The sequence below is a fragment of the Nanorana parkeri genome, unplaced genomic scaffold, assembly GCF_000935625.1.
Source record: "Nanorana parkeri isolate BGI_ZX_2015 unplaced genomic scaffold, ASM93562v1 scaffold1433, whole genome shotgun sequence".
Classification (NCBI taxonomy): Eukaryota; Metazoa; Chordata; class Amphibia; order Anura; family Dicroglossidae; genus Nanorana; species Nanorana parkeri.
Window position 1 is genome coordinate 113,329 of NW_017307701.1, and position 22,115 is coordinate 135,443.

A 22,115-nucleotide genomic window follows, 5' to 3' on the forward strand; every position below is an offset into this window, starting at 1 on the left:
GTCAATGCTAAAGCCTGATGAAGGGACCCTGCGCGGTCCCGAAAGCGCTTGTTTGGTCATATGACAAAAAACTTCAATAAATGAAGCTTTTGCTATCTTAAAAGGATTGGTGTGCTGGTGACATTTCTACAATCTTGCTGACATTCGCGGCGCCATCCGCGGTCACTGCGAGCACCCCCCACTACAAGGGACATATCGGTAAGGAGTGCGACAATGAAAGTACTTATTGATGTAACAGACAGACAGGATGGATGCAGATCCTCAATCAGGAAAGACACCAACCATGCTCCTGAAGTCCACTTAGTTCCCGGGTACTTCAAGAGCCTGCACTGGTCCCGGTTCTCTTCCTCTTTCAGCATCCCAGGCCTCCTCCATTTTGGAGGCCTCGGGGAAACCTCTTCCCTCACACCAGCCCATTCCCACCCCCAGGCCTCGGCCTAGCCTGGGGGGCAGGCTGAACAGGACCCAGCCCTAATCCATGGCTGGTCCCGGCTAGTCTGACCACATGGCAGATCCCACCAACATATGTACTCTATGCCAGCATGCGCCACTGGCTGAGAGAAGCCCAGTGATTGGCTGCTGTACTGTACATACATTACAGTATCGTCCATTGGCTGTCCCTCAATATGACAGAGTCACACTCCGCCCAGGGGGGTACAGGAAATGTTAGACACCTGGGATTAACCATATAATTGCCACTACAAATCCAGCCAGGCTGTCTACAGCCCTGGCTATCACTAAATGTCTAGTAGCCACATCACGAAAGGTGATGGGTATACACTAATATGCCAAAAATGATTGGTTAATACTTTTCAAAGAGGCCAGGCCAGCATGGCACAGATCCCATCCCCATTTTCACCTCTTAGAAGGCCCTTCTCATATTGGCTACATGAAGATTCGAAGGATGACATCACAGATGCATGTTATCAAACTTAGCCCCCATTCACAACTAAGCGTTTTGTCGAGTGTTTCTTAAAGCGCAACAACGCTCAACATGAAGAATCCCACTGTTTCACTGGTGTCCATCCACACCAGAGAATTGTTTCATGTATTGATTGCAGTTGGAAAAAGTACATGAGCTTCTTGTCAGGAACCGTATCTGAACCCAGGGCTTCTGCTGTAGCTGACAGTAGTTCTACCTGCTTAGCCACCTTAGAACCTTGGATAGCTCCTTGCCTGATCTCCTGTGTAATCCTCAGTTAAACCGAGTTTCTGCTGAACTCTGAACTCCTTGCTCCTCCCTTGAACTTCCTATTTAAGCCATGCCTCTGCACTTCCTGTTTGCCAGATTATTGTGCTCCTGCCAATATCTTGCTTCCTTGCTCCTCCTGTGATACAATCCGCTCATACTGCTACCCGTTTACCGACCTTTGGCTGCTGATTCACCGACTGCTCTCATCGTCTTCCACTTCATACCTGATACCTTTGGTTACTGACCTCGGCTTGATCTCTGACTACGCTTCTGCCTGCTGTTTCAGCTACTGGACTCCGACCCTGATCCAGATTGTGACACTTCTTTAGCCGGAATTGTGCTTTTTTTTGGCCCCATATACTTCAATGATAATACCTAAAAATGCATGATTTTGCATCTAACAACCATCTCCTATTCCAAGTAACTAGCTTTACCCTCAATCCTGAAAACGCCTAAACAATGTGTAAACATTTGCAAAAAGTTTCAAAATCACTTGAAAACACTCACACTCAAGTATGAATGGGGGCCAAGCATACTAAGTATTTCTTCAGGAGGTCTGTAAAGAATGAGCTGCAAGCAGCTTTTGGACAGCCTAGTTAGGAAACACTTTGGGGTGAAACTCTCACAATTGTGTAGTAACTAACAAAAATACTCACTTGGATGAAGTGTAGGAACATATTGACCCATTCGTCCATCTTTAAGCATTTGTAGCAATGTGGTTTTCCCAGCATTATCCAACCCTAAAAATACTAATTTTCCATTTTTCTTGTAAAAACCTAGAAAAGAAATATCTTTTAATTATAAATATCTCAAACATTATGAAATACTTAAGTACTAACTGTGACGGACCTAGGGCTGCAGATTCATTGCCCAGGAGAACTTTGTGTGCTTGGGGTATTTTACAGTTTACTATTTTACCTGGGGAGAGCCGGTCACTATGTGACTTGATGGAAACCATTGTTCTAAAGGCAGCAGGTTGTCTGGAGGGGCCATTGTTATCATGATGGGATTAAGTTCCTCTCTAAGTAAGACAATACATGCGGCACCTAGCTGTCTGGGGGAGGAAACTCTTCCATGTTAGCATGAACTCTAATCTGATCCTGTCAGATATAAATTCTGTGTGCTCTGCCTCAATAAAGCAGTTCTTATTTCACTCCAAAGTCAGTCTTGTCTGATTCTTGGAGTAAGCCTTCTGTGCCATAGTCATCGCTTCTGGTTCCAGCACTCAGGGAATAGGCTGAAGACGGAGATATCCAGCCGGGGTATCAGGGAGTCCGTCACATTGGTGGCAAGCGGTGGGATGATTCCCTGTATCTGGAACCTTCAAACCACCACCGGGACCTCATCGGATGGAGATTCTCTACTCCAGTCTTAAACGGAGCACCCTGAAGGATCTATTGGAATCCCGTGGACAGAGAGCCAGCTAAGGTGGAGGCAATTGCCAACTGGCCCACCCCTAGGACAAAAACCCAGGTCTTAGCTTTTCTGGGGACAGCAGGATATTATTGAAAGTTTGTCCCTGACTACAGCACCATCGCCAAGCCCCTGACTGACCTGACCAAAAAGAACCTTCCCCGACAGGTCCTGTGGTCCCCAGAGTGCGAGGCATCGTTCCAGAGTCTGAAAATGGCTCTAACTTCGGCACCTGTTCTAGCGGCTCCCGACCCAAACAAACGTTTTTGTGTTCACACCGATGCCTCCACTTTTGGGCTGGGAGCAGTACTGAGTCAAGTGGGAGACGACGGCAGTGAGCACCCGGTGGCCTACATCAGTCGCAAACTGCTACCCAGGGTAGTTGGGTATGCAGTCGTGGAGAAGGAGTGTTTAGCATTGGTGTGGGCCTTGAAGAAATTGCAGCCTTATCTGTATGAAAGATCCTTCACGGTGCTCACCGACCACAATCCTTTAGTTTGGCTCAACCGAGTCTCTGGAGATAATGGACGCTTGTTGTGCTGGAGTCTTGCCCTGCAGCCCTACAATTTTACTATTCAGTACTGGCCGGGGAAGCAGAACGGCAACGCGGACGGTCTTTCCCGGCAAACTGACTTGTGAGTGAAGCCTCATGCTCCCGGACAGCCCCAAGCTGAACCCGTGGTGGATCTAGCCGGGTCTGCCGGACTATGGAACAGGGGGGGAGCATTGTGACAGACCTAGGGCTGCAGATTCATTGCCCAGGAGAACTTTGTGTGCTGGGGGTATTTTACAGTTTACTATTTTACCTGGGGAGAGCTGGTCACTATGTGACTTGATGGAAACCATTGTTCTAAAGGCAGCAGGTTATCTGGAGGGGCCATTGTTATCATGATGGGATTAAGTTCCTCTCTAAGTAAGACAATACATGCGGCACCTAGCTGTCTGGGGGAGGAAACTCTTCCATGTAACAATGAACTCTAATCTGATCCTGTCAGATATAAATTCTGTGTGCTCTGCCTCAATAAAGCAGTTCTTGTTTCACTCCAAAGTCAGTCTTGTCTGATTCTTGGAGTAAGCCTTCCATGCCATAGTCATTGCTTCTGGTTCCAGCACTCGGGGGAATAGGCTGAAGACGGAGATATCCAGTCGGGGTATCAGGGAGTACGTCACACTAACAAAAAATACCTTCTTAAAAAAAAAGATCTTATATTAGTTCTAAAATCAATTAATGCACAAATGATCATGTTCAATCCACAGCAACCAAATCTGCCATATACTGTAACCTGAGAATCTGACACTGCACTGGCGTATCATTCTCCAACTAAGTTAAAGAGCTTGAAATGCCTAATTAAGTATACAACTAAATGAAATAATTTATTCAGGCTGGAAGATTTGTACAAATAATGCTGCTAATTTTCCCTTACATTATTGTGTCTATTAAACTATACTTTACCCAGTGATCAGGCCTGCTTTTTGAATCTGTTGCATATCTTTAATTTTCATTTTATGGCTAATATTAGTATTTTTTGGCCAATCACAAGATGAATTTCTATTGTATTTTTGTTTTTATAAACTGCTACAGTAAATGAAGTAGAAAAATCATGCAAGGAGTTATTATAGCTGGCAGGCATTGGAAAAAACCCAGCATTAGTAAACTGTAGCTTGAAAGAAATCATGCTTTTAAATAGCTACATTTTGAAATTAAAATCAGTCATTTAAAAGTAGTAATGGCGTCATTCAGAGGGTGGGTTCTACCAAGCAGTCGACATCACAGGCTGATGACATAACACTGACTACATCTTCCGGCGTGCTTGGTAGAGTGAATAATTTAAACCCAATGCTGTTTACATTTTCTTAAAAAATCTTTAAGCATTTTAATACCATGTCACAAAAATGTGGGACTTATTTGACTATAGAATTAAGGAATGTAAATAGGAAGAATGATACTATGCATCAATGCATCACTTATGCACACTAAAGATTTCAAATAAGTATATTTGCGAATGGATCATGTCGTTTGCAGATTATGTCACAAGTTCAGCTGTTTGCTTTAACATATGCTGTTGGCAAAAATCAAAGTTAAGCCTTAGCCCACATTTAGACCTGCGGGAAAGCTTGTCATGTTCGTGCGTTTCTGCACGTTCGTGTGCTGCGTTTGCCATACGTCCCCATTGATTTCCATGGGTTCATATACGCACAACAATCATGGCAAAAAAGCTCATGTAGTAGTTTGCATGGCGCGTGTTTTGCGTTGGGGGTGCTATTAGAAATGAGTGGCATCGCAAGCACGTTGCACGTGTTGCCACGTTTCTGCGGACACGTAGGTATGAATGGGGGCTAACACTGGTGTTACTCGTGAGGGTTGTGTTTCATCAAACGTGAACATCAACAAAATTGATTTGGTAAATACCGCACTGAATGCTGTATGCTGTCATGACTGTACGTATAGTCTATGTTATTGATTCTCAAACTGTTAATTAAACAGTAAACATTTAATTTTTGCACAGATTTGTTTCTGATTCTTGTCTTAAGGATAGGGGCAAGAAGAGGAATGTGCTACAGGAAGTTCATTGGTTTGTGGTATATTCTTTGTGGCATTAACGTAATATATATATATTTTGTATAATGGCTACTAAGCAGGGCATTCATCAGAAATTTTGGGGCCCCTTACACGGCTTTAGGCCGCGCCCCCCCACGAGTGCCGTGTCATGAGGTGATGAGGGAGCATGGAGCCGGCTTCATTTATTTGAAGTGTTTTTTAAAGGTTTTTTTAAGTTGCTCAGCACCAATCAACTGCAAATAACTTATCTGCAGATAAGCAAATTTAAAGAGGCAGGTACAATACTAATTTGGGATTTCACTGTTCATAAGCACACATGTGAAATAATTTAATGTTGTGAAATTTACATCATATTGTAACGCTATGCCTAGCAAGACTACATGTAAAGGCATGCCTACCTTTTATCTAAATGCATGCCTATCTGTAATGCATTGATCAACAACTAAATTCTCAGCTCTGCATATGCAAATAGACTAAGTGGTTGACCGCAAAAAGTGTTATTTGCTTATGGAAAAGGAAGCCTTATAAGAAATAGGTTTTACAATAATGTATATAGAAAAGCTACAGCTATGGAGTGGTCTACCTCCAATCCATTGCTGCCACACATAACCAGAGGTTTTGTTTAGTTATTTGCAAAGGTTGGAAGCAAATAAAGTGGGAATTGCAAAATGCGAATAGGTCTGGATCTACTGTTTACACAACTAAAATCAAAACAATTATCAACGGCGCATGAGCACGGCTGTGCAAGATGGCTGCTTCTTGACATCGCTCCGTACTCCTTGAGCCATGTGACACCCGTTTCATGCCGTATCCCTGACTGCCAAGTCGGTCCTTCGGGTGGATTGAGTGCCCACTCACTTACAGTATCCTCACAATCTAAAAGCTAGCGCCGCAACCAACCTTCTGAGACTGCTCGTACATGCCACGTGCTAGGAAAGAAGGCGCCTGGCGGCCTGAAAGACGCTGCTACTTGGCTGTCCGCGGATTCTGAGGACAGCCGACATATTCGCTGAACAGCTGTCGGGTTCCCGTGGATCGCCAAGCTCTGATCTTCTCATACGGATGCGGGACATTGTGCGGGAAGAGCTCTCTAAGGCTTCTGCAGTGATCACCTCAGAGCTCCAGCGCAAGATCAGGGGCATTGGACACCACATGGCCTCCCTGGAGTCTCGTATGGATGACGTGACCACAATGATGGAAGGTCATGAGCAGGAACTGGAATCTTCCCAAACAGAGCTCTCACATCCCCGAGGTCAACTGGAAGACTATGAAAATCGGGTCAGATGTAGCAACATATGCATCAGGGGTCTCCCTGAATCCATTGAAGATCTTCAGGGCTTTATCGTCACCGCTCTCTTTCAGGAATTGGCCACGGATCTCCCTGCTGACCTCCTCGAGATGGATCGCACCCTTGGTCCCCAACGGTCGGACGGGCCACAGCGGGACGTAGTTGTTAAATTGCACTACTCCCGCACGAAGGAGAGGTTTCTACAGGTCGCTAGACATGCTCCCGCTTTGTCTTTCCAAGGTCACCCGTACAGCCTGTACCCGGTTCTGACGCAATCGACCATCTGGATGCGAAGAGCTTCTGGATGTGGAGAGAAAATGCTCACAAGTTCTTGTTCCACTGGTACATGACCCCTGATAGGATATTGAAGTTTGCGCCTGCAGCATCCCCTCGCTGCTTCCGGGGCTGTGAGGCCAGGGGTACTCTGTTCCATACATGATGGCAGTGCCCGAATGTGCAGAGGTGGTGGATCAGGGTCTATCATTTATTGAGAACAATCTTCAACAATTCCTTTGTTCGCAACCCTTGGAAGGCTCACTTGGGCCGGCCAATCACACGCCTTTCTAAGAAGGATAGGAAATTGGTAACTTTTATCTTTTTGGTGGCTAAACAGACTATTGCCAAAGCTTGGAAACAGCCGGCGCTGAATGTTTCGGAAGTTAAGCAATGTTGTGTATTATGGTACACAAGAAGCTCACGGCTATCTTACACTATTTTATTCCTCTTTTCAGAAAACATGGTCTCCTTGGCTGGACTATGTCCGCCCGATGGATCTAGATTGTACTCTACTCTGATCATGATTTGCTCACTCGAGGTGCTGTGGTCCCTCTCGATTCCCCTGCAACCTGTATTTCCCTTTGTTTGTCTTTTTCACTTTTTTCTTTTCTTTCCTAACTCTCTCTCAGGTTCTTGTGGTTTTTGCCTGAAGCTTGAGGCTCATGCCATGGATGCCCGTTTGCACAGTGTGTAGTCTGGAGCCCCTTTCTCTTTTCCTGTAAAGTCGCAGGACATTCGCTAATGTCCTGCGAAAGTTGCGGGACACTGGTGATATTACTTCAGGTCTTGAGATACTCTGACTGTATACTGTTTTTTTTTTGCCTATGTCAGTTTTTTTTCTACTTCATATCCTGCTGACAACATACCCTGTGTCTTCCTCTTGCTATTGACCCATTTTGACATTTTACCTTGTGAATCTATATGTTCTTTCTTTGGATGTTATCTACAAATTATATTTGTTTCTATAAAAATCTTTGTACAACAAAACAATTATCAACTATGGCAGGGGATGTATCTAAGGGCCTTACTTCCACAATAATACATGTAAAAGTAAAGAAATGGCTCTAATGGAGCTCCTGGCAGTAAAACCCTACAGGGGTTCTAATCCTTCCTCATACCATTAACTAAAAATCAAAGTCTTGGCTGGGCATGCATTTGAAGAAAAAATAATATGAGTACAGATGTGTCTTCTAACTTATAACTTAAAGCTGAACTCCAGGCAAACAGCTAAATAAACAGATAAAATGCATATAAGGAAGGTGTTTACCTGCCAAAGGATTTGTATTTCTTTCCTCTCCTTTTCTCTTTTCTAGAGAGGCAGAGCCAGCTCTCAATCAGCCAACGGGGTGGATCCAGACAATATTGTGATCCTCCTGTGATCCTTAAGAGAACTATGGCCAAACAAGGTTGGGTCATAGTTCTCTTTTAAGAAAAAATTAGCTTATTTGGGTATCACTCGGCTGTAGATCTTCATATCATCTCTGAATTCATGCTGACACTGTCCTTCCTTCTGGACGGTGGCTACTGTTGCTCCCCATGGTCCCTGTGTGTGTTTTGTAAAGTAGCCATCACCCCAAGCTCATTCCTATGATAGACTACAATCTTAATACAAATTAGTAAACTAAATGTGAGGTTGTAGTTCTTAACAGGAGCAAGCTTGGAGCAGTGGATTTATAACACACAAAGGTACCATGGGGAAGAAAAGCAGCCACCCTCCAGAAGGAAGGACAGAGTCAGCATGAACTCATAGATGATTTGAAGATTTGTAGCTGAGCAATGCACAAATAAGCTACCTTTTTGTTAATAGGTAAGGTACCTGAATGCATTTTTAAGGTTTAAATCTACGGTTTAGTGTCACTTTAAGTCAAATTTAGGTACTTACACTGGTTGCAATTAAACAATACAATGTATTAATAACTACAGAGCTACATTAATTTGTGTCTTGTATATCTGCCTAGAGTTTTAACATGATTCCAATGGTGAAATGAGCAGAAAAGAGATAATATTTTTAATCATGGTCAGAGCAGAGCCTACCAGGGATTATTAGCATTTGCTACCTCTGCTACCCCTGTTTTTAAAGCACCATACTACTTTAGCATATGGTACCTAGATATTATAGCTAACAACAACAATCACAAATGTTATAATATACAGCGCCTACATAACACATGCTTAGCAATAACTATGCATATTATGATGACTCATTTTATTCTTTAGGTCATACTCTTTTAAAACTAACACTGCCAACAATGAGCTGTGAAAATCGCATGGTTGTAGAGCTAGTATATTATATATGCTCATCTAAAAACTATGTAAATGAATAAGGTGCACTAATTCTCACGTGCCTAATTTGACTGCAATGTATGTTCCTTTTGGCATAGTAAAGCTGTCAGAGTGTCATTTTGCCAATCACAGCTATTTCATGAATCACGCAGGCATGAAGGTTTAGCTTCATCAGAAGGTAATTACACAGTAAGTCAGGGCACACAGTAATTCAGTACAACTGAAATGTATCTTTAATAAATTATAAAGTCAAATTTCTCTTAAGCCACCAGTCCAAATTAATATTTTTACTGATCTGAGTATCGCAAACTAAAATTGCTTGCTTTCGGTTTATACATTTCTATAGCACTTTGCATTAATTTATAAAAAAAGGCCACAATTGTACACAAATGCAAATTATGTACTATATTTAAAGAGCAACACAGAATATTGTATCCATTCTGAAAAGCTATCCATTTACATATACAGATACAGAAAAAACAATTGACAGCTGTTGAGATATAAATCTTAGCTTGACACATAACATAACATTTTGTTGATCAGCCTTACCTAAAAATTGCAGCACACTGCTGAAACCACTGTAGATCCAGCTAAACAAGAAGGACATATCTAGCAGTTAATAATCCTAAAAGAAGAAAAAAAATAAAATCGGTTTATATTTTCCTGCCGTTTCTGGACACTCAAAGGTGTAGCAATAAAACAGAAAACAAATGAATACGTCTTTTATTGCCTGGGCAAAGAACAGCCAAGTCATGCCTCATCAGATAATACCTGAAGTTCTGTCTGTAAAGTAACTAAACTACCTCCAGGAATTCCCATCAGAAAGACTTGGTCAACAGAGTTCATCTGTCTGCAAATGTTACGATTACTTTACAAATATACACACTTAGATCCTGAAAGTGTAGAAATATATTATCCATGTGGCAGGAATAACATTTCACACAATGCATATATGTATTTATATATTTGAGGTTCCTAAGAGCCCTAAATGTTTTCACCTTTGTATTTCACTGCATTTTAAGGGAAACCTTTTTGCAAAAGAAGCAATTTTGACTTAAAATAAAGGCCCTATCAACATAAGATAAAAAACAGTATACAATTGTGTGAAAAAGAAAGTACACCCTCTTTGAATTCTATGGTTGCAACAGCACCTCCATTCACTCCGACGTCTGAGAGTACTCCACCCTATGCCCATTTCATCAATCAAGACCTCGTTAGGGGAAACCATTCACATCATTTTGATTGTAGCTCGGCACTATATTGTTCTATTGCATTTAGCTTTGATTGCTTTAAGATATTATTTGACCCATAATAGTTCTTACACTGCGGATCAGAAATAATTTCTAGAATTTTAGAGGAGTTCTTATTTCATCATCATCATCATCATCATCATCATCATCATTTCAATCTTATTTTTCTAATGTTTGATAGGATCTACTACCTGCAAAAGTGTAGAGCCTTTTTGGAGCTAGGTTCTCTCCATCTTCTGCCAACTTATATATGGGTTGGTGAGAGGAGCTCCACATTTCTCTACTAATCATTTCAGTGACCATATGTTGTTGTACCACTGTGATTGACACGTATCACATCACTGTAATTAAATTACTTTTTAATATGCTGTATTTATTAACTTTTAACTCTTTCTGGGAATGGTTAAGGAGTACTAATATACTTCTTTATTCAAAATGTTGAAGAGGAATGCATTTTATTAAACAAAAAAGTAAGGTTTCTTTAACTGATGTCAAATGCAGATCAATGTTCACACCTTTGATCTAGATATAAATTAAATGGTAAATACAGCAAAGCATTGATTGTTGCACTGTATTACTCAATTGCACTTTTATACTATCTGCAAGTGTCACTTTACACAGGAGTGGCTGTATTTTGACAGCTGTCCCTGCTATGTAATACATAACAATTCCCAGCTGTCTTTTTCAATAGCCAGTAATTTCTGATAATAGCAGCAGGGGGAGAGAGAAGCAGAACATAGGACAGTGGTGGCGAACCTATGGTACGCGTGCCAGGGAGGGCACGCGGGGCCCTCTCTGCTGGCACGGGAGCCCAGGTTCAGGAATCCCCAATGCAAATAGATCCGACCGTCCCAGATCGCCTCGGTACGCGATCTGAGCTGGTCGCAATCAGGCAACGGCGGCGGTGGCTTCTAAACAGGTGCATTAGATGGCTGCTTCCTCCTCGCTAGGACCCCGAGAGGCCCCTGCGATCGGCCGTCTAATATGCCTGTTTAGAGGTCACTGCCGCTGCCTGATTGTGACCTGCCCGGATCGCGTACTGACTACAGAGGCGATCTGGGACGTTCGGATCCACGTGAGAGGCGCACAGCCTTTCCCCCTCCCCCTGAGAGCCAAACAACCCCCCTGGGAGCTGCACAGCCCCCCTGAGAGCCATACAACCCCCCTGGAGCCGCACAGCCCCCCCCCTTGGAGCCGCACAGCCCCCCCCCTTGGAGCCGCACAGCCCCCCCCCTTGGAGCCGCACAGCCCCCCCCCTTGGAGCCGCACAGCCCCCCCCCTTGGAGCCGCACAGCCCCCCCCCTTGGAGCCGCACAGCCCCCCCCCTTGGAGCCGCACAGCCCCCCCCCTTGGAGCCGCACAGCCCCCCCCCTTGGAGCCGCACAGCCCCCCCCCTTGGAGCCGCACAGCCCCCCCCCTTGGAGCCGCACAGCCCCCCCCCTTGGAGCCGCACAGCCCCCCCCCTTGGAGCCGCACAGCCCCCCCCCTTGGAGCCGCACAGCCCCCCCCCTTGGAGCCGCACAGCCCCCCCCCTTGGAGCCGCACAGCCCCCCCCCTTGGAGCCGCACAGCCCCCCCCCTTGGAGCCGCACAGCCCCCCCCCTTGGAGCCGCACAGCCCCCCCCCATCCTGAGAGCCATACAAACCCCCCTAGGAGCTGCACAGTCCCCCTGTCTGAGAGCCGCACAACCCCCCTAAGAGCTGCACAGCCCCCCGAGAGCCCATACAGCCCACCTTAGAGACTATACAGCCCACCTGAGAGCACATACAGCCCACCTTAGAGCCCATACAGCCCACCTGAGAGCCCATACAGCCCACCTGAGAGTCTGCAGAGCCCATCTGAGAATGGCACAGCTCACCTGAGAGCCCACACAGCCCTCCAGATATATAGTCTTCTATAGTTGGTGGTATTCTGCATTGCTGTATAATGTATTGCTGGGATATATAGTCTTCTATAGTTGGTGGTATTCTGCATTGCTGTATAATGTATTGCTGGGATATATAGTCTTCTATAGTTGGTGGTATTCTGCATTGCTGTATAATGTATTGCTGGGATATATAGTCTTCTATAGTTGGTGGTATTCTGCATTGCTGTATATTGTATTGCTGGGATTTGTAGTCCTCTATAGTTTGTGGTATTCTGCATTGCTATGTAATGTATTGTTGTGATTTGTAGTCTTCTATAGTTGATGGTATTCTGCATTGCTGTATAATATATTGCTGAGATTAGTTCCTTTACAAGTTGGAGTCAGTGGCAGAGCTACCAGGGTCACAGCGGTCACAGTTGTACTGGACCCTGGTGCTCCATCACCGACTCCAAGGTGTGGAAAGACTGTTCTCTTGCATTGTGCTGCATGACATGTACCTTAGTAGCACACTGCAATGGAACACTTCACTCATTAGCACAGTACAAAGGTACATGTCACTCTGTAGTGTAGGTAAAACCTCTTTTATTGTATTTTTCTACTAAGATTTAAGCACATAATTAGTTCAGAAAGTCGTATAAAGTGTTTTCTGAAATAAATCATCAGTATTCGGGTTGGCACTTGGAGATGCATAAGTTGGTTTAGTGATCCAGTTTGGGCACTCGTGCTCAAAAAGGTTTGTCATCACTGACATAGGAGATACATCCTAGAAACTTTGTTGACATTTTTAGGATGTATCTCCTACTTTTAAGGTCCTGAAGTGGTTCAATAAAGTGTTGGAACTTACCCAAATAATGAAATGTCACCTAAAGTAGCAAACAATTATGATACCTTAAAAGATAATATTTACAAGTTCATCCACTTTTGTCACGTTTCATAATATTATATAAATATACAGTTTATATCATTTTATTCTGGAAATATACTAGCATATAAAAACTTCAGTTCATGAAGAGATGCCATTCAATAAAGGGCATAAGCCGAGAAGCTTCATTACAAAAGATACAGATCATAAACTGCTACTCTCAGCAACCTTTGCTTCCATAAGAATAGTTTATTTGGCAGCCTAGATCTTACCAAACATGACCTGGACTTTATACCCCTCTTCAGGTAAATTGGGTTGTGGTTGCTCCAGCCAGTGGCAAGTGCTAATGTGACAAGTCTCTCATCACTGTCACTTCTTAGCTTTCCTTCCTGAGTTTGAAAAACCTTCGGATGAAGGAACCACTGCCTTGTATCCAATGACTAGCCAGTTGTCCACCCTAGGAATGTAGACAGCGGCAAGAACAAGAGTGTGCCTCTCCATTCAACAAAGAGTATTAGAGTCTTCCAACATGGCAGCTGTGCTTCTTGTGTCTCTGTGATGGTTGATGTAGGCCATGGTTGTGGCATTGACTGATTGAATCCTGACTGGGTGCCCCTCAGGCCATTTGTCCAGTGGAGAAGAGACAAATGGACCACTCTATCAATGCAGCATCAACACATTGATTGACCATAGTCACAAAGGACCCAGAACTCCACCCCAACAGTAAAGGCTGGTGTATGTTGTTACCACTGCCCAGCGAAGTAGAAGAAAGGATTTTCCTGAGGGGAGCAATAAGGAATGGAGCCACCAGACTAAGGTTGCCTACACCTTCCTACTTACTGGAATCTCCCTGTCCCAGAGATAGGGGACAAGTCCCATATGGAAGGAATTTCTCGCTGAAGGATCCAAGTGTGGTGCTGTGCATAAGGGACTTCTTCAAAGGAGGTCATCAGGCACAGATCATGGATACAGCTACAAAGTGATGCCGGTCTGTAAAAGCACAAAAGATGAATATGAGACCATCTGCAGCCATATATTGTCCAAACAGGCTATGATCAAGATCCCTCAAGGTCGTAGCAGAACCAACACCTTGGAGAAAACCAATGCTAGTCCAAAGCGAAGTGCCATAAACTGGTAATGTTCTTCCCCAACTGCAGGCCAAAAGAATTGTTCTTGGCTGTGGCAAAAAAGGCACATGAAGATGTCTATAACTGTAGGAAGATCCCTTGTTGCAAGAAAGCCACTACAGAATGGTCCATCCAGAATTTGCAAACATTCACATATGCATTGAGAGACTGTATTTCCAGGATGGAGTGAACTCCATTCTTCTTGCCAACTGTGAAATTATTTGAGTAAGATACCCTGATTTTTTTCTGTCCCTAAATCAGGAACTGGAAGAATTACCCACTGTAGTAACAGGTCAGTAATTGTCATGTGCAAGTGCTGAATATGTTGAGAAGACAGATGAAGGTCAGATACAAAGAAGTGAGCAGGATGGGGAGAATTAAATTCTATTTTGTAGCCTGACCATATCATGTTGCAAACCCAAGAGTCTGAGATGTAAGACAACCATGGACCTGCGAAATCCTAGAACCACAAATTTAAACAGGGGGGATAATCGCAAACAAGGGAATTAAGTACGTTTCATCACCACCTTCAATCATAGCCACAGAGCCATAGAACACAGCATCAAGAAAAACTGGCACATATTACTTGGTGATCTTAAATTGGGTCCTTCTTACCACCCGGACCTTCTGTCATTTTTAAGAAAGCCAGGAATATCAAAAACATCATAGCTCCCAGCAAACTTACCTCCAGTTGCACAGGCATCACAAAACATTTCCTGTTTGACAACAGGATAGTCGTTTACCAATGTAGAAAACCGAAATGCCTAACATGGCCAATTCATCAACTATGGCCAATCAGAATTCATCGACCACCAGAACGCCACTAGGGATGAGCCGAACACCCCCGTGTTCGGTTCTAACTCGAACTTTCGAATGTGGAAAAAGTTCTAATTCGAACTTAGAACTCAATGCAAGTCTATGGGGGTAGAACTCAGAAAATTAAATGTCCCCATTTTGAAGCCTTATATGCAATTAATTGGCCATAAAAAGTGTAATTGTTCAAGTAGAACATAGGTTCGACTCGAACGTGCAGCCCATCCCTACACACCACTCCCATCAAACAATTTACAACACGCTCCCATGACCAAGTGATCTATGCCCTCAAATGCCTTTCTGGCATGTTGTATAGGATAAGTAGAAAGGTTCTTGTGCGACAAGAACCTTTCTACTTATCCTGTGTCTGGCATTTCTTGGTCTGCACCCCTGGCTTATCATTAACAATATACCTGAATTAGGTATTGTGATGGATATTGATCAACAAGTACAAGGGCTATAAAGCTTGGATTGAAATTAATGTATTACTTATGGAGTTCAATACCACTACTAGACAATCTTCTGGACCATCCACACAAGGCAGGAGTGGGCTTCCATACACTGCAGACGAGGTTGAAGCAATCCTCTTCCTCTCCGATACCTCCAAGGCCTGCGGGGCTGATACGCCAATTGATCTCTGCAAGGAGATCAAGCGCCTGATAAGGAAAAAATCTGACCTAGAATTCCATGGCCAGACACTTTCGGAATACTAAAGACATAAAAAGATTCAGAGAGGCTTCAGGATTACAATCCATTCGACGATCGGCAGAGGTAAACACAAATTCTGTGAATGTTGGTGCGAAGTTGCCACACAGAATTCTCTCAACTTCATGCTTCTGGTAATTGAGGAGGTAAAGATACAGCTTTGCCAAGCCAACAGAGAATTGGTTGCTCTGGAACCATCCAGGAGAAATAAATGAACAAGGAAGCTTTGACCCTTGACTTAAACAAAATCGACAAGGAAGTGATATCCTACATGGATAGACCATCCAGGAGAAATAAACAAACAAGGAAGCTTTGACCTGTGACTAAAACAAAATCGACAAGGAAGTGATATCCTACACGGATAGACAACAGATAAACTACGATTGGTTAATCTCGATTATCAAGAAGGTTGAGTATACCCCTGGCTCACTGGCAACACACAAGGAGGACCCAGGAATTTCAACCGGCGTAGACCCAATAGATATCAGAAACATACGAACGCCACATCATCCGGCAGCGACAAAGGAATCATGACCAGATCCACGGAGAGTGCGGTAATCAACCTGTCCTCTAGACCAATTTCAGAGAGTGAGCAACAACTCATGTCCAAAGGATTATCTTTCTGTCCCACGGCTCAATTTGACCCATTTTGCTTTGAAATAGAGATGTTCAAATTCGAGAGGGCATGGAAAATCAAGCAACATTTTGCTACCCAACCACCAAGTCTACATAAAGATACCCCCTTCAGGCTGAAGAGTCATTTCTATCCACCAGGCCAATTTCCTTCTATTGATGCGTACGTTCGTACTAACAAACATGATGTCATACAGGCCAATAGGAAGGCCATGACTCGTACCAATATGACCAAAGAGGACAAGAGCGCATTGTTGTCTCTGAAAAATTATACAACGATAATTATTAAGCCTGCTGACAAGGATGGGGCTATTATAATTATGGATTACGTGCGATATCGGCAAGGGATGCTTACTTCGCTGGCAGACACAACCAGCTATGAAGCTACAACGCATGAGATCATTTGTCGGGTACGAACGGGGCCTTTGCTCCATCATTGATATGGGCAAGACCAACGGCTGGGTGGATGAGACCACTGCCAACTTCCTCTACAACGAAGATGCACGCATTTCAGTACTATACGGATTACCCAAGATACACAAAGGAACGAACCCACTCACCTTTCGCCCAATTGTGTCAGGCTCGGGATCTAATACACAACCCTTGGCACACTACATCGACCACTTCCTTCAACCACTGGTAAAGAAATTGCCAGCATATATCAGAGATATGGAGGACTTCTTGCTAAAACTTCGCAAGTTCATACAGCTGGAACAAAATTGGAATCTGGTCACGATGGACATCTCATCGTTGTACACTTGCATACCCAACAAAGCTGGATTAGAGGCCATCGAGCATTTCCTGACCCATGATGACATTGATCAGGTACCATCTGCTTTTTTTCTATGTTGACTTGATTTTATCTTGGAAAACAACCTGTTTACATTTGAAAGACAAGCTTTCAAGCAGACACGCGGTACGGCAATGGGCAGCTCCTTCATTTGCCAACTTGTTCATCAGCTTTCTAGAAGAACGGCATGTTTACCAGTCTGAACTATACAAGAAACATGTTAATACTATAATTAGATTTATTGATGATGTCTTGCTAATCTGGTCAATGATTTTGTACTTTATCTGAATAATCTGTTTCCAGGAATAGTATTCAACCCTGTTTTCTCTGATGTTGAAGTACATTTTCCTGATGTATTAATTACGATCACTGAGGGTAAATTTGTGACTTCTGTCTACACTAAACACACTGATCGCAACACCCTTTTGCATTATGACAGTGCCCATCCTAGACACCTGCGGGATAACCTACCTATCTCCCAGTTCTTACACGCGATGCACATCTGCTCTGACAATTCTACTTGTTCCCTACAAGTAGCAACAATGTATAAAAAATTAACACTGCGAGGGTATCCAACTACAGTCGATGCTGCATTAGACAAGGCCAAGGCAAGGTTTGCATGTGATATAAGACCACAGAAAACGCAGGACAGAGTTCCTTTTATACAGACATTCACCACTGCCTCCAATACTGTGAAGATGATTACCCGTAGGAACCTTAAAGAAGAACTATGACTTGAGGGCAAATAAAAATACCCCTTACCTTGATTGTAGTAGCATCGTTCCTTTTTTCTAAAGTCGCAGCACATCACAGATAAAACTGTCACGTACCTGATGGAGCTTGAGATGACGAGGGCGGCCCATCTCTTGCAACTCTGGTCCCAGAAGGCCTGATAGAGAAGACAGGTACTCTGGGGCACAGCGGGGCACGAGTGCCTGAACCAAGACTTCGGTGCCAGGTGGAAATCCGTTCGGTCTCTTGCTGCGAATGATAATATAAACGCACAGCAGGGAGGCGGACAGAGGGTACTCGAAGTCGGGCAGACCGGGTCAGCAACGTGCAGGCGGAAAGGTTTGTATAGGAGTAGGTAAACTCGTGGTCGGGTCACAGGCCGGGTTTGTTAACATGCAGGCAATACAGGAACAGGCAGGAAGCAGGAGAAGCCAGGGTCAGGATACCAGAAGGTCAGCAGAGTCGAGAGCAAGCCGGGGTCAGTAACAGGAAGCAATACAACAGGGAACAGGCAGAGGGTACAAGGCACAAAGCTGAAAGAGTACTCAGCACTGGAAACATGGAGGGGCTCAGCTTAAATAGCCCGTTTGGCACCACAACACGTTGCAGATGTGCGCACGCGCATGCGCCGTGCGCGCGCGCATGTGCAGGCGCCATCCGCTGTGTGCGGGTTTCCTGACAAAAACCCTCAAAACCTGTAGTAAATGGCCGTCTTCAACCCTGCTCCAAGCTCCTTTCCTCTTAGGGGGCGTTAACATTTGATCCAGCCCGAACTCACTGCGGCGCTTAGCCCCGCCCACCACCTTAAATAAGGGTTTACAGCCTTCCTGTGCATTTTGGCTAATTAGAGTAAATTACATAATTTACTTATTTAGCCTAAGGAATGCATTAATCAAGAAAATATAGAACCCCATAGTACTCCTTTAAGGCCGACAGGCCTACAGAAATTTGACAACTATCATTACGAATAACCTGTTAAACATGTATAGATGCAGTAGTACACTCAGGTAGTACACTTGTGCAGGCTGACCCCAGAGAAAATTATTGCCCTGAACCCCATGTATTCTCAAAGACAAAGGGATGCTACAAATGCTTCCATTGTAATGTGTTACATAGTATTTGGGGTTGAATAAAGACATACGTCCATCAAGTCCAACCCAAATAGGTCCACGCATCATCTCATTCTTAGGGATACTGGTATCCCTGGATATTACGGTGCCTCAAGAAATTGTCCAAACGTTTCTTGAACAAATCTACACTCTTGGCTTTAATCACTGCCGATGGCAGTGAGTTCCAGACCTTAACCGCTCTTACTGTAAAGAACCCTCTTCGCCCATTGTGCTGGAATTTTTTCTCCACCAACTTTAGGTGGTGGCCTCTAGTCTTTGTAATGGAGTTAATCTCAAACAGTTTGCTGCCATTGTTGCTGTCACCAGGGGTGTATCTACTGCAAGGCAAAGTAGGCATTTGCCTAGGGCGGCACTCTCCAGGGGGGCGGCAGAGAATGCCGCCCAAAAACAATGAGGTGGAGAGGGCCGGACTTACCATTGCGCATACTGGGCACTTGGCAGGTGGGCCGAGGCTGGGTGGCACAGAATCAGGCAGTGGCGGCTGCCTAATGAGGCAAACTAGGCGGCCGCAAGGCCTTAAAATCGGCTGCCTAATTAGAGAGACCCCCAGAAATGCTGCACCTCCCCCACCCCCCTGTCTGTCCGGAGTGGCTGTGTGCAACGCAATCATCAGTGGTGATGCATTCACACATCCACACAATGGCAATAAGTATCCCACCCATGGTTATTTTACCTGTGACACAGACTTCTGTGTGTATATCCTGAATTGCCCCGTGTACCTTGGTCTACGTGGCTATGACCACAGGCCCCTTCAAGCGCCGGTTTCACAAACATACAGTAGGAGCGACATTCGTGTAGCTCTGACCAGAGCACTTAAGGGTGACCAGAGCACTAAAGGGTCCAACCCAGAGGCCTTAACACTAACTTGGGCTTATCCCGTTTTCTTGAGGACAGTAGCTTGATAGTAGATGAAGATAGTAGCAGAATCCAGTATAGCTATACCTTTTTTCACTCCATTTGGTAATTACTTTGTTTTCCCTGAGGGTTTTCCCTCTGATGTAAGGTGGAAGCCCTGGTTTTTAATAGATTGATTTTCCCACCGGTTCCCTTTTCGTCCTTTTTGTTGATTTTTGACCCTGGCCCTGTTGCTTCCGCACCACTGATTAGTGACACCTTTCGCAAACTTAGTTTAATCTGTTTAAGACTGTCTGCGACCTAGGACACCCGCTTATGATGCAACAGGTTTACCCTTGCAATACTGCCCTACACCAACATCCATGGTATACGTTATTCTTATATTTAAGATTGTGTCTGACTTGGCACCTATAGACCCACCAGACACTATGATGACATGATGATTCGTTCATAGTCCACATGTGACATCAATTTATCCGTACATTAGGTATGTTACAGCAGAATTATTTTGCCTCCTGTCACCAGCATTTAGATTTTACTTACTTTTTGCCCCCAAACGGTTTACTACGGCACTCAAGTATTTAATAACAGCACTCACTGGTTTACGCATGCCTTTGACAGTGGTATGGCCCTTTTTAGCAGTCTTGTTGTTTAATATCAGCCCATCACCACGTTATAATTCTGTGGCTGTTCTGGGGTCTACGGGCCTGCGCCAGCAGCAACTACTGTGGTCGGACAGCACAGAACCCAATAGAAGCATCATGGGTTTCTATAGCAACAAGGCAGGTGTTACAAAATGTGACCAGTTACACAACAGGTAAACTGGTACATGTGACCTCTTTTGATGATTATTTTTTGCTTATCATTCTAGCATTATGGACATTGTCATATGCGATCTACCTTTTCTGCTTTAACACACATGTCATTTCGATGTCTTCATATGCATTTATTTTACATAAGTCTGTGATGTCACAATATGGGTGTGTTAGTGGGAGGGACTATGGGTTACCACATATCTGTTTGTCTATTTAAACTCACATGGTTTGTGTACACTTTGTCTATGCTGAAGCCTGATGAAGGGACCCTGCGAGGTCCCGAAAGCACTTGTATCCATTCTGACAACTTGTTCAATAAAATGAGCATTTGGTGATTCCAAAAGGATCTTCGGTGTGCTGTTGACATCTTTCACATTTATGTTGTACATAGGACGCACCATACGCCCCCTTAGGAAGAGATAAATGTCAGTCAAAGTACCGCAGCGCTGAACACTGAAAAATAGCCTGGACAGGAAGGAGGTGTAAACACCCCGGTCAGCAAGTGGTTAAAGGAGAACTATGAGGTGAGTGCTTTTCACTCACCTCATAGTTCTAGCCGACCTGTGACAATGAGACTGTCACAGGTCGGCTCACTAGATCAGGAGGCGAGTGAACACATACCGTCATTCGCTCACCTCTCGATCCCTCACGGCTCTCTGCCGTGACAGGGGAGGGGCTGGATTCCCACCTCCCCGCTCCGCCAGCGCTGACTGGCGGGACGGACGGGGGAGGGGGCGGGTACAGCTGGCTCTGCCTCTAGATAGGCAGAGCCAGCTGTCAGTCACGCAGCTGGGCGGATCCAGGCCCAATTGTCGGGATCCGCTTCAGCTGCGGCGTCTCAGTATACCGCGAGCAGCAGCTCACGGTATACTGCGATGTCTCAGTATACCGCAAGCTACTGCTCACGGTATACTGAGCCTTGGGTGACGGGAGGACGCTAGTTTGTGTCCTCCCGTTACCCTAAGGAGAACTATGGGGAAAAGCCTTAACCCCATAGTTCTTCTTTAAAGCAACAGTGATTTTTACATGACATACAGAGTAAGAGTAAAAATTAAAAATTCCTTCAAATATAATGCCTGGGGGTCCCCTTAACCTGCCTTTGAAGTGGCGGATCTGTACGATGTATAGAACCTGCTGCAGCAAAACTGACATTTCTTTTTTTAAAAATTACTTTTTTTTTTCTCTTAAAGTGTGCGGTTCCCCCTCCCAAACAATACCAGACCCTTTAGGTCTGTTAGAAATGTTAGGAGGGACCAATTAAAAAAAAAAACTGTGTATGGTCCCCCCTTAAAGTCATAAAAGGCCCTTAAGATCTGGTAGGAATATTAAGGAGGGACCCCATGTACAAAAAAAACAAAACAAAAAGTGTGCAGGGTTCCCGTAAAAGTCATACCAGGCCCTTAAGGTCTGGTAGGAATATTTAGGAGGGACCCCATGTAACAAAAACACAAAATAAAGTGTGTGGGGTTCCCCCTTAAAGTCATACCAGGCCCTTGATCCGAGCATAGGCCTGGCAGGGCCGGA

General features: G+C 44.4%; 1 protein-coding gene across 3 annotated transcripts in view; it reads right to left on the reverse strand.

Moving 5' to 3' along the window:
* Positions 1-22,115, reverse strand: part of SAR1B (secretion associated Ras related GTPase 1B) — a 114,336-nt gene that overhangs the window by 72,349 nt on the left and 19,872 nt on the right. The window contains exons 1-4 of one of the 3 annotated variants that reach the window (XM_018569956.1): positions 21,063-21,075; positions 12,109-12,115; positions 9,562-9,639; positions 1,849-1,968 (exon numbers count right to left, since the gene is read on the reverse strand). In XM_018569956.1, coding sequence (XP_018425458.1) covers positions 1,849-1,968; positions 9,562-9,619 — 178 coding nt within the window. In that variant the 5' untranslated portion in view covers positions 9,620-9,639; positions 12,109-12,115; positions 21,063-21,075. Of the gene's footprint in view, positions 1-1,848; positions 1,969-9,561; positions 9,640-12,108; positions 12,116-13,520; positions 13,528-21,062; positions 21,076-22,115 lie in introns of those variants that run through there. The other 2 variants (XM_018569957.1, XM_018569955.1) reach the window with 2 other exon arrangements.